Below are 12,437 nucleotides of genomic sequence, written 5' to 3' on the forward strand. Positions count from 1 at the left end.
TGATAAAAATTTGATATCAATACATGAATCTATCTATTTATCAAAGGATTCTCTATCATATATACGTGTAATATTTATTATATAATTTTATTCAAATTATTTCACAAGCCGTGTATGTGCATATATACATGTGATATGTGCGGTAGATCGACAGCAGCGCATTCTATTAACGACATCAATAAAATCCTTTAAATGATACCATACGTATCATTCATATTTGATTGATTTGTGCATTCGATAAGTTCGTACTAAAAATAGTTAATTATTATGAATATTTGTATATTAATAATTAGTGCATTGTTATTCATTCAGCTATCAGAATGTACCCTGTCACCACCCAAAGACAGAAACAATAAGAAAACTAAAGGAAAGATTGAAATCAAGGTAGAAACAATTGTATCATAAATTTGTTTACGATTACATAGTATATGTATTTAAGTTTATTTTCATACATGTTGCGATTATGTAGAAAGGTCCCGTAGAACAAGATGTTTTTAGCAGAATGTTGGTGGTAAAAAATCCTAAGACACATGATATTATTCGAGAATCAAGATTTTATTTCTTTAATACAACTCGTAAACGGTTTACAGGAGACGTGCTAGGATATATCACACCGGTAAATTTGTTACTTTTTATGATACATGTATGTTTACTACTTATGTTTGTACTTATTACTATGATATGGTATACTTTATGGCACTTTATATAGTATGTTTATTTTAATAAATACAGTATACTTTACATATATGCATAAATCTTGGAATAAGACAGAATGACAAAGTGATACAGAAATAATGATAAAATACTTCTTTCAGTGGAATAGCAATGGACTTGAAATTTCTAAAATATTTCATGGAAAATTTACAATGGTATCGCCAGTATGGTTGGCATTTCCAGAAAGCAATGCATCAACATACAAACTGTCAACTCATGATGTTCAGAAAAAATGGTTAAAGGAAATGAGAACAGCAAATAATGAGAACCATAGTGTAAAAAGTATGTTAATTTTCCAATGTAATATTGATTGTTTCTTGTGAGTAAATTTATATAAATATGTATTTATCACTTGTAGTTTTACCAAGAGTGTTATTTGAACATTGGTCAATCAATGATATTGTTGGATTATATGATGATACAGATAAACAAATTGCGCTGATTTCAGCACTTGTAGATACTGCAAAGGTACTCATAAATATGTAATAGGTACTCAAATATATGTAATACATTAAACAATATTGTGTAACAATTGTGGTACAATGTTTCAGAATTTTCATTTTGATGGATATGTATTGGAAATATGGAATCAGTTTGTATTAACAGGTGTGGATACACAAATTGTTGTGTCATTGATTCAACTTATTGCTCAGCAATTGAAGAACAACAACTTGGATATAATTTTAGCAGTGCCACCTTCAAGAGGGTAAGTCCTGTCTTATTATCTTTAACTAGATTGGAAGATATTTAAGTCCCAAAGACACAAGGAATCATAAGAAGGAATATGAAGAAAGTTATTTATTTAGTAAATAACATATGTTATTTCTTCTTCAACTTTTCAGCCCAAATGTTCAATTATTTAACAGAGATCAATTTGATCAATTATCGTCATATATAAAAGCATTTTCTTTAATGACTTATGACTATTCGAGCATTCAAAGACCTGGTCCTAATAGTCCACTTGATTGGGCAAAAGAATGTGTAGAATTATTAGTACCTGAGAAAAGTCCTAAAAGGGCTCAAATATTGTTAGGTCTTAATTTTTATGGGTATAATTACACACCTGAAGGTGGTGGAGCCATCTTAGGTTCAGATTATTTGAAAATTCTTGAATCCTTCAAAGGAAAAATTCAGTGGGATGATAATAGCAAAGAACATTTTTTTGAATCAAAGTAAGATACAGGATGATAAGAGAATTTATAGTTTAAGTGAAACTGTTTTAGTCTAGAATGAAATTTGAGGATGTATTTCAGGTCATCAGGGGGCAGTGGAATTGTCTTTTATCCCACGTTATATTCTATTTTACATAGATTAGATCTTGCAGCAGAGTTGGGTACAGGTATATCTATTTGGGAACTTGGTCAGGGATTACATTACTTTTACGATTTATTGTGAAATTTTTCACATATATTATCATATATGTGATGTTAAAAGAATAAAAGAAGTTACCAAAAATAATTTACAAATAAATACATTCATACTTAATATGAATTTATGAATAATGTTAATATCGCACCTATCTTTACTTAATCAAACATTATCGAATTACTACATATTAATGTACAGTTCCTTTGGGTGTTATTGTTACGTTATTGTTATTCTTTAGTGCTTGTTCTTCCCCTCTTCCTTTAAACATCATCATAGATTGAGGTCCTTGTATGATATGATACATCAATGCCCAGCATAATTTTGCTGGTAACAAGCTGTTAAAAATAAAACATTATAGATTATTTGTTTCACAAATTTAAGTATATAAAAAAAAATCATATAATTTACCATTTCAATGGTAGAAGATATCTAACTGATCCAGGCAGTACAACAATTACTTGATTTACTAATATACCAGATACAATTTCTTGTGCAACATACTCAGGTTCTAACATTGGCATTAATCTATAAATCATACATTTGTTATACATTTCTAAATCACTCTGAAGATTAAGATTTTATAGAGGCTATTACGTACCTTGGTTTTACTCCATGAAACATACCGGTATTGATAAAATAGGGGCAAACTAAAGTGGCGTGAATTCCATTGTAATTGTGAGCCTAGGAATATTGCAAAAGTTTCATATATTTCTATATCGTTGTAAAAACACAATTAATAAAAAAATTGTAAGATAATTTTTCCTACTTTAAGTTCGGTGAATAGACTTTCGTGGTAACCGATAGCCGCAAATTTAGTCGCCGAATAATCAGTACAATTGTAAGTGCCTAGCAATCCAGCCACACTTGCCACAGTTACAATATGACCGTGATTATTTTTCATCATATCCCTCATAAATGCTTTGGTAATCTATTAAATGTAAAATACTGGTTAAATTAATATTATTTTCTCATTCAGCATTATTCACTTACCCAATAGTGGGATAAAATGTTCACTCTATAAGTACGCACGATCTCGTCATCCGGTAATTCCCAAAGCGTTTTTCCATACACATAACCAGCATTATTTACCAACAGCGTTACCTAAATCATAGTAGATCAGTTGTAGTTTATTGTTTATTATCTATTATTAGTAGAACTATCGACAATTGATATATTGTACAAAACTTTTATTAGAAAAATTAAACTGCATGGAATAGAAAAAAATCTTTGAGAACACAAAGATTTCTCTTTCTTTAAAAATTCATCATTGTAAATCTATAAAATTTCTATACAAAAATTACGATTCTAATTGGTTATTCTCTCCTTGGTTAGTTCTAGTGTTATTTATTTAAAAATTTTGCTTACCGATCCAACTTCAATCTGAACTATCTTTGCTATTTTGTAAATTTCTTCCCTGTTGGTGATGTCGCAATAGTAACCCCAACATTTTCCTCCATTGCGTCTAATCTCTTGCACTGTGTCATTTAACCCTGAAAGTTCACGAAGACGTGAATAATTAATCTTTTCTTTTTTTGTTTTAATATTACAGTATTTCACATATTTAACATTACAGTATATTACAATATTTTACTTGCCAATCTTATTAATATCCCAGATAACAACGTGTGCTCCAAGATTCGCCAATTTAATCGCAATCAATCGTCCAATTCCTCCCGCACCTCCCGTTATTAAGGCAATTTCACCTTTTATAGACTTCGAGCGATAACGTCGCGGAATAAATGTCAAAATAATAGCTTCGCTTATGTAAATAAGCGTCATCCCCGTAAAAATTAGAAGATCGTATATTATGGTGACCCATTCTGGTAAATGCATTTATATCCTTGAAAGACAAAAGATTGTTTTTAATTTAAAACTCCTGCAATTTCTGAATTTTTATTTTCATGTTTATATCATAGTCTTGTTTTAGCGAAAAGACATGTAATATCTCGGAAAATGTCTAAAAGAAAATTAACAACAATTGATTATTTTGAAGTTATTTTACGAAAGTAGTTGCAGTTATTTTACAAAAATCAATCAAAATCAAGCGATTTTTTTCAAACGTGCTATAAGTTTATAATTAATTACTATTCATAGTAAAACTTTTGCACTTTTCAGTTTGGAACCTTACATTCTCTTCCAATAAATAAATACAATTTAACACAATTTAAATTGTCTCTTTGCTTTTCATTTATTAACGACAGCAAAATATAGACTAAGATACAAATTAAAATCATTTAAGAATCTGTTTGTCTAAATATTTAGTCCAAACTGTTGCAAAAAATAATGATAGCACACAAACATTCACGAAAAAGTTACGAAAAGTTATGGCTGGCTTGAAAAACACAACAGAATAAAGTCTATTATAAGAAACGAATTAAAATTATTGAAGGACCTGTCTTTCCGAATATGTAGACCACACTGTTGTAAAAAATAATAACATTATAGAAACTAAACGTTCATCAAAAGAGTCATGACATGGAATATACAATATTTTTTTATTCTACTGGTTTAATTAGTTTTTCTAACATTTAACATTAAATGCACTTTACGCAACATATTCAAAAATATTGTAAAATCATAATGACTGACTAAAAAAAAAATACTAAAATTAAATCCATCTAAGAAAAAAATGATAATTATTTGAAAAACTGTTCTTGTCAATAATTTCCAAACAACGTAAAAAATAATGATACGACACAAACTGGACAATTACAAAAGAACTACGACAGGAAGTATGTAACATTTCTTCATTTCTCGAATTTAATCCTTTCAACATTAATTGCACTTTATGCTATAATTATGTCGAAAAGTCACGACTATAATTTAAAGCTAAAATCCACTCTAAGAGACAAAAGTTACTTAAGAATCTTTCCCACCAAGTTAAAATTTTTTGAGAATCTGTTCTTCCAAATATTTAACCCGCAAACGTGAATAACATTATGCAAACTGGACATTCATCGACGGAGTTATGACACGATGTGTGCAATATTCCTTCATTCGCCAGATTTAATTGGCAGTGTGCAATAATTTCTTCACTTCCCGGATTTATTTGATTCTTTTGATACCAACTGCACTTTACAGTTACATATTGCAAACTACAATTAGATCGGAAAGATCACACGCCAGAATTGAACTCACCGTTGAGTTGAAAAACAAATTAAAATTGTTTAAAAACCTGTTCCTCCAATCAGCCCAAAATGTTGCAAACGATGATGACACTACACACAATCTTCATCACCGGTGTTACGAGACAGAGTGTACAATGTTTCTTCATTCGCCAGATTTAATTGGGTCTTTCAACACTAACTGCACTTTGCGCTACATATTCAAACACATTCCCCATTTCCTAAACACTCGTACACGTTCCGTTGTAATCATTGCTGCACGCACTGGACCGGTTCTTTTGCTCTCTCTTTCTTTTTTTCCTTTTTTTTTTTCCACTAATCATGTGAGAAATAGAAATCGGTGGCCTAGCGAGATCCAACTAGCGATGGACAGAAATTACGCGTATTACGGTATTCGTACGTGAGTAGTGGAGCCACCGGTCTACAGGCCGATTTGCGGTTGTTGCTGGTGTTGTTAACTCCGGTCAATGCACCAAGCGTTCGCGCGCAAGCAGTTCCTTAATGGGGACCAAGCAAGGATGTATCATTTATACGATTTATTCTATGATCGTCGGACACTTCTGGTTGAATATTTATCGGATTGATTATTCGCGGGCAAGGGAAGGCATCGCATGAACGTCGCGAACGTAAAAGGATCCAACAGGGACACTGGGATTCCTTCATTTCCTCTTAATTTCTTTCTTCCTCTAATGAATTCTAATCTGAACTTAAATTGAAATTGAAATGCGGGTATTTTTTATATATAGTAAATAATCTCTGTTTGTGCGAATTTTTTTACACGCGTGGTCAAAAAAGTCAAAATATTTTTCTCTCTGTAATCTTCATTGAATTTATTACATATTAGGTAAGATGCAAATTCTTACTCAACTGTATATACGAATCGCGTCATTCTGTTTTTTTTTTTTTTTTTTTTGGTTTGTAATGAACGTATTTAAACTTGATTAAGCAATAGTAAATACTGCAAATTATTAGATATCGTTATTAGTTACCTCTTTGCGAAGTAAATACTTTTACAACCGATTTTTATCTTTTACAACCGTTTATTTCGATTTACAGTATTTTATTCTATATATTATATATCATGTACATACAGAAATAGAAACACATCTTTCCACAATTATGAAAAATACACCAAGTATTTTTTAATCGTTTAATATCATATATTATATATCATATTTATTAAGATATATAAAAAGCATTCATTAGTAATGAGTATTTTGTTCAAATAGAAATGTTCGAATTAGAGTGTTTAAATAATGGGATATGAAGAGTTCTACTTATACTGCTGTATAAGTTTGGATAATTTCAATGAAAGAAAGCACAGTTTCGACTGTTATCGTTAGTTTAGATAAAGGTAAGAACATTTCGTGAAGCGGAGTTTGAAAGCGTTTCTACTTGATAAAATCTACGGTTGACTGGTTAGGAAAAAGCTAGCTTGACCAATATGGAAAGTTACGTGTAACAAATGTTAGGCAACATTAAAAAAAAAAGGAGAACATGCAACTTTGGGGTTTCGGGATTTTGGTCCAAATTGTAGCGAGCGTAAAATTCTTACAAATCATTCTAAAGCAATTTGATTTTACATCATAAAATAAGAAAAAATTTAAATTATACTAGAGATATTATAAATTGCCATGCATTAAAAATAATGTATTAGAAATTGTTAGTCTGTGTACACATGTATTATTTAGTCACGTGAAAGTTTTCAATTTTATATTTTTCTTTCCCAATACTTTTGACTGAAATTTTATTACAGAAACAGTTTTTCTATCTATTTTACTATAAATTGCTAAGCTAATTAAAAGTTATTGTTAAATTTCAATCTATTACTTTTTAATTTTTTACTTTTCCATTACTTTATATTCGTTATATTCGCGATTCGTTTAATCCTGTTACGTTTCTTCGATTATTTTCGACCCAACTGCTACTGTTTCAACGATAATAAATATCTTTTGTTGGAACAAAATACGAAAGAAATGTTATTGATATGCACGACTTATGTTTCAAGTTTTCCAAAAACTTGCTTCTTGTTTACTAAGATCTGAACAAGATTGAAATATGAAAATTGAAGGATCGTAACAGGGTTAATTGGAAATAACGCGCGAAACTGACTTTTGAAACGGATGTTACCTCTTTGCTTTTTGATTAAGCTTCCTGAGGTTGCTGCTCGTCGCAAGTTCGAGGAACGATCGAGATTTAAAAAATGATATTTTGCTCTATGTATCCTTCTTTGTGTCAATTGATCGGCTAGTGTTGAGTGACTACGTACCTCTCAGTGCGCCCGAATTGCAAGACCCGCGATGGTTCGCGTGACTTTAAACTCAGTGCACAGTCGCGTAGTCAGAAACCCTCTTGGAAGGTATTGTAAGAGTGTTTCTTTATTCCCCACCTACATTGCACTGTCCTCGTATCGTACCATTGTATCTAAATTACTGATTTCATTACTGATTCATAGTTTTATATTAAAAAAAAAAAAAAAACACTTTTTGAATTTTTTCTTTTTCTTATGCATTTCTTAATCGATTACGAATCAAGCAATAATTTATCACAATATCATAAATACTTCAATTTCTTTAAATTTCATAGAATTATAGAATCTAAGTGACGCAATGATGAAAATATATTAACCAAATTCTTGGAATTTTTTTAACCACAATGTTAAAAATAGAATTTGATAATATAAATTAGTCGTGAAGAATCGCAAATAAATTACCACAATATTGGTCTTTAAAATAGTAAAGTTAATAAACTATAATAAAATAATAGTTGGAAAATATGTGTGAAATGTGATGATAGTAAAGGAAACAATAAATAATTGAACTAAACATTGAAATTAAAGTTGAAGATGAAGATGATAGCGCCAGAAGAACCCACTTCCCATACACTACTGGATTTACTATAGTATGATATCCCACAGCATGAATATAGATTCCTAATACCGTAGAAAAAAACCTGCACTCGTTTTATGGTGAAAGTTTCTCTCCCTTCCTTGAAGTCTTTTTGCCTGTTCTATCATTTTATGCCCTGCTAAAACACGATTGACATAAGTGGATTGGCTGTATATGAAGCGCGAAGAGCATGGGAAGAGGATCGATGAACATAAGGCAAGGAATTTGCTGACTGTCGCATAGTTTTAATTCAATTGTAATACTATGTTTCTTGCTAGTGTTGCAATTGATTTTAAGATTTAAAATGTAGTGATTCTACTGGAAATAAGAAGATCCAAAGACATTAAAGGATTAAGTCTAAATCGAAACTTTAGTAATTCTATTAGAAAAAAGAAGATCCAAGGAAAATAGTTATATATGGGTAAAAAAACGTGAAGAATTCCAAACATCTCATATTCTAGAAATTGAAAAAAATGGTAGACAGATCATTTTAACTCTTCTTTAATGTTTTCCATGCTTTTTTCTCGTGCTGAAGTAGCAGAAAGATAATGTTCATGGTCATTTATTTGCAATCCATCGGATTGTGTTATTTCTCTTCGGATAGGAAACTTACAAGATCTAAGCGAATCTTCGAATTACGTGCTTGCAATACAGATAATATTTCAGCTTGCACAATCTATTGTTGAAAATGGAAATTTATTTCGTTCTTCGACCACACACGTATGCGTGTTCTCGAGGATAATTTGAGTATATGTACACGTGATTGTAATTCGAATTACAAGGAGAATTCAATTTGCGCGAATGAATTTCGCAGCCATAACCGTACGAAGATGGTAGAACTTATCGAATACCAGGTGAAAGGATGACATTCAAGATTTAGGTCAGTAGTACTCCTTTCCTACAAAAGGCGAGAAAAGTAGAGAGAAATGGAAACGTTGTCATTACACCAATAACTATTGTTTAGTGTGTATCTATAGAGCAAAAAAAAAAAGAGACAAAATTATATTTGGCGGAGCTTCCGACATCTGGAATATTTTTATATCTTCTGATGTCTGGAATATTTTAATAGCTGAGCATTCTATCATTCGAATATCATTCAATCATAATAAATGTCTTTTTCTGAATTGCTTTTGACGTGTGTTTTTCTTATGATATGCAAAAACACTGCAAGTTGACAACAAGATTTTATAGAATATATTAAGAGATTAAAAAGATATTGACACATGAGGGATTTTCCTTGCAACCATATCATGCATTTGAACAGAATATGAAATACATATTTTTAATGGTTTAAAGACGAGCGTCCTTTCCTAATGAAGGCGAGATCATTGCGATAACATTCCAGTGATAACACTACAAAAGGATATTTTGTATTTTCTCTAATATTAATCTCTTTCTCTAATATTAATCCCTCCATCAAATGCAGATTAGATTGATTGTATGTAGCGAACCATTTATGGATCCACTTGTTTCCATAAAGATATCAGAAGTATCCAAAAAGCAAGGTGTGCCAATACTTTCCTGGCCAATTGTAAATGGAATTGTTAATTGATCGGTCACGTTGCATCGTGGTTTCGTGTAGGACATATTCAAATTTTATATTATCAATTTGCATAAAACCCGCAGTCTAGTTATCATTTTTAACGCGCGTCACGTTCATCGCTATTGTCATTTCGTTCGGTTGTTAAAATTTTGTTCTTTGAATAGAAATTTTTATCAGAAGACCTTCGCCTCGTTCGATCGTAATAAGGGGTGAATCATGTATTACAGACAAGTAAGCGTGAAACAATGACAAGTCGACGCTTCATTATCCATGCAACCTGTTGATCTTCGTTATGAACCGTACATGGATTAATGAATAAATAACACAGTACTATGAGCTATTATACATTTTTATTGCGTCCTTTGAAGCAGGCACAGGACATACTAACTTTTCTTTTATCGTTTACTCCGTTCAGGGATCGACGCACGTACGATGAAATCATGAATGCCTCCTGATCTTGTCGGCTGCGTTTCACAGCACGAAATATGACATTGAGACAACTTGTAAAAAAAAAAAAGAAAGAGAAATAATATTTTTAATATTTTTTGGAAAGATATTTTGGTAATTAATTATAGTTGTAATTCGTAAAATTTAAACTTCATTGCAAATTAAATCTATCGATTATTTCAACACAGAAATGCCATCTATTGGTGAGGTATCTCTATCTCAAATGTACCGACACAGACTAGGTAATAAAATATACAAATAATTAATTTCGTCTTCTACACCGTTTATTTTTTAAACTTACGCACACAATAAAAATTTCGTAATCGCCGAGCTAGGAAAAAAATTAACTTCTTTTGGGGTCATTTCAATTTTTGAATTGAAAATACATGTGATGTTTATGTAAATGGAAGAATCTGTTTTTATAATCTGTAAAATTGAACGTATATAAAACTGTACATAGATAAAAGTGATTCTAAAATAATATTTGTATGTCCTTGCGTTTGCATATTTAATAATTACCTAAAACAGCTTAAACGATGGTTATCAGCATACTTAAATATTATGTACCTTGAACTCTGACTGACGATTTCACTACCCACCATTCTCTTTTTGTAGAAAATTACAGCACAAAGTGCCTTTTTCTTTACTTAAAGTGTGAAAACTTAAAGAATAGAGCTTATAAAATAAGGACAAAAAAAAACATATTGAAAATTAAATTGTGACGCTTTAATTCAACTATTTATTTATTTGTACAAAAGTACAGAATAAATTGAATGATAAATTTTTTATCATATCCTTATTTTCTATAATCGTTTCTTTACTTGACAAAATTACAAAGTAAAATTCATTATCAGAATTGTAAAATGAAATATTCCCTTGATAGAGGAAATTGTTTTATGTACCAAGTATTGTAAAAGATACATGTTTATTCATTACATGCATCGTCTGAAATTTTTCATTTTAAAATTTCCTACTAATGCATAAAGGTCCACAGTTTATTTATTATTTTTGTTTTCTATAACGAACGTTTCTTTGCTTAAAGAAACAACAAAATACGCATAATTTATCATGCATAGAATTTAAAAAAAACAATTATAAGACAATTTGATTGAAAAATAGATTTGTGGTTTGCTTTGACTGATTCGTATCATTCAGTCAAATGTTTCAAGGAGTTCAAACAGACGAGATAACAATCAGGAAGCTAATTGGCTGATTTTCAAATTAACGTGTTCAAAATAATGTCAGATAATGAAAATGGGAATAACATGGCAGGATCATTAACATGACGGTGTTCGTTTTTCTTGGAATGATTGTTACGAGAACTCGGCACTAACGATTTTTTTACTTAAACGTCACGAAAATTCATCATACGATCAACATCGTTAGCAACTAATTAAGATTTAATACGGAATGCTCAGTCGGGAACTGTTGAATTACCAGAAACCGGTCACTTTCACTTGTTGCTGCTGCTCTGGAAAGCCGCGACTGAGTTTCCTGAAGCAGCCTGTAGCTTTGCTAAGTCACCAGGAGAAAGATTTCTCGTGTTTCAAGTTCAACGGTTATACGATGGAATGTAACTTTCCATTTCGTCGATATTTTAATACAAAATAACTAGGCAGCTGTCTATTTGAGCTTTTCAACTTCAAGTTGCCCGCAATGTCTTGCAATTTTTGACGAAATTTTTAAACAAGTCGGTTTTATCGTACGAAATAAAAATTGAAAACAAACCTGTTTATTCGGCCACGGTGATTAATCTCTTTTGTTAAAACGCGTATTACATTTTATATCATATGTTTACACGAAATGAAACATCAATGGTCAACTGATAAGTTGAAATTCTATTCGATATCAAGGAGAATGAAATAAAAATATTGCCGGCAAACAAAAAATAATTCTCGTAAGAGAATAATATTTTTACTACTAACACTACATAGCCATATAAATAAAATCCTTCACTATTGTTAGCATACGCACTGTTCAATTACACTCGGCACTTTTTCTCGATTGGTTTCGTTTCTTGGATACAAACTGAATATTCTTGAAACAACAAATTGTTACTTTGATATTTTTACAAACTAGCAATAACGAAATCGAACAACAAATGTTATGGACTTCGCAAAAGTTATTTTTAATTTTTTTCAAATGTCATTTGTCACACATGTGGCCTACATTTTATGTAAATTATTTATTATCAATAATTATATATATTATCCGTATCTGAACAGTAAGTAGTAGTTCAATGGTTGTAACTTTTATGAATTATTTTCTTTTAGATATATGGCAATGGCAGTAATATCTATAAATTGTTTTATATTTTAATAAAATAATTTATATTCCGTTATGAACATAAGT

The 12,437-nt window shown here is 30.6% G+C and overlaps 2 protein-coding genes across 6 annotated transcripts; one reads left to right on the plus strand and one right to left on the minus strand.

Moving 5' to 3' along the window:
* Positions 1-170: 170 nt before the first annotated feature.
* On the plus strand, positions 171-2,184 carry LOC122529531 (chitinase domain-containing protein 1). Its single transcript, XM_043655753.1, has 7 exons — positions 171-384; positions 470-616; positions 816-996; positions 1,073-1,182; positions 1,266-1,420; positions 1,557-1,886; positions 1,968-2,184. Exons 1-7 carry the CDS (start codon positions 268-270, stop codon positions 2,107-2,109), a joined length of 1,182 nt encoding a protein of 393 aa, XP_043511688.1. The 5' UTR covers positions 171-267; the 3' UTR covers positions 2,110-2,184.
* A 55-nt stretch (positions 2,185-2,239) lies between these two features.
* On the minus strand, positions 2,240-7,495 carry LOC122529533 (estradiol 17-beta-dehydrogenase 11). 5 transcript variants are annotated; one of them, XM_043655762.1, is made up of 8 exons: positions 7,477-7,495; positions 3,678-3,922; positions 3,448-3,572; positions 3,073-3,183; positions 2,849-3,010; positions 2,681-2,763; positions 2,491-2,607; positions 2,240-2,417 (listed from the first exon to the last, which is right to left on the minus strand). In XM_043655762.1, the coding sequence occupies exons 2-8, from the start codon at positions 3,913-3,915 to the stop codon at positions 2,270-2,272; spliced, it is 984 nt and encodes a 327-aa protein (XP_043511697.1). In that variant the 5' UTR covers positions 3,916-3,922; positions 7,477-7,495; the 3' UTR covers positions 2,240-2,269. The 5 variants fall into 5 exon arrangements, with proteins under 5 accessions (XP_043511697.1, XP_043511694.1, XP_043511696.1 ...); XM_043655759.1 differs by lacking the exon at positions 7,477-7,495 and adding an exon at positions 7,338-7,470; XM_043655761.1 differs by lacking the exon at positions 7,477-7,495 and adding an exon at positions 5,258-5,482.
* Positions 7,496-12,437: the final 4,942 nt, after the last annotated feature.

The sequence above is a fragment of the Frieseomelitta varia genome, unplaced genomic scaffold (assembly GCF_011392965.1).
Source record: "Frieseomelitta varia isolate USP_RPSP 00005682 unplaced genomic scaffold, Fvar_1.2 scaffold_291, whole genome shotgun sequence".
NCBI lineage: Eukaryota > Metazoa > Arthropoda > Insecta > Hymenoptera > Apidae > Frieseomelitta > Frieseomelitta varia.

Bases quoted from the DNA above. Each gene is read 5' to 3' on its own strand.
- LOC122529531 (XM_043655753.1), top strand. From the start codon at position 268: ATGAATATTTGTATATTAATAATTAGTGCATTGTTATTCATTCAGCTA. The intron at 385-469 runs GTAGAAACAATT...GCGATTATGTAG, and splicing joins AAGGAAAGATTGAAATCAAG to AAAGGTCCCGTAGAACAAGA. The intron at 997-1,072 runs GTATGTTAATTT...TATCACTTGTAG, and splicing joins TGAGAACCATAGTGTAAAAA to TTTTACCAAGAGTGTTATTT.
- LOC122529533 (XM_043655762.1), bottom strand. From the start codon at position 3,915: ATGCATTTACCAGAATGGGTCACCATAATATACGATCTTCTAATTTTT. The intron at 3,573-3,677 runs GCAAGTAAAATA...GTGAACTTTCAG, and splicing joins CTGGGATATTAATAAGATTG to GGTTAAATGACACAGTGCAA. The intron at 3,011-3,072 runs GTAAGTGAATAA...TACATTTAATAG, and splicing joins ACATTTTATCCCACTATTGG to ATTACCAAAGCATTTATGAG.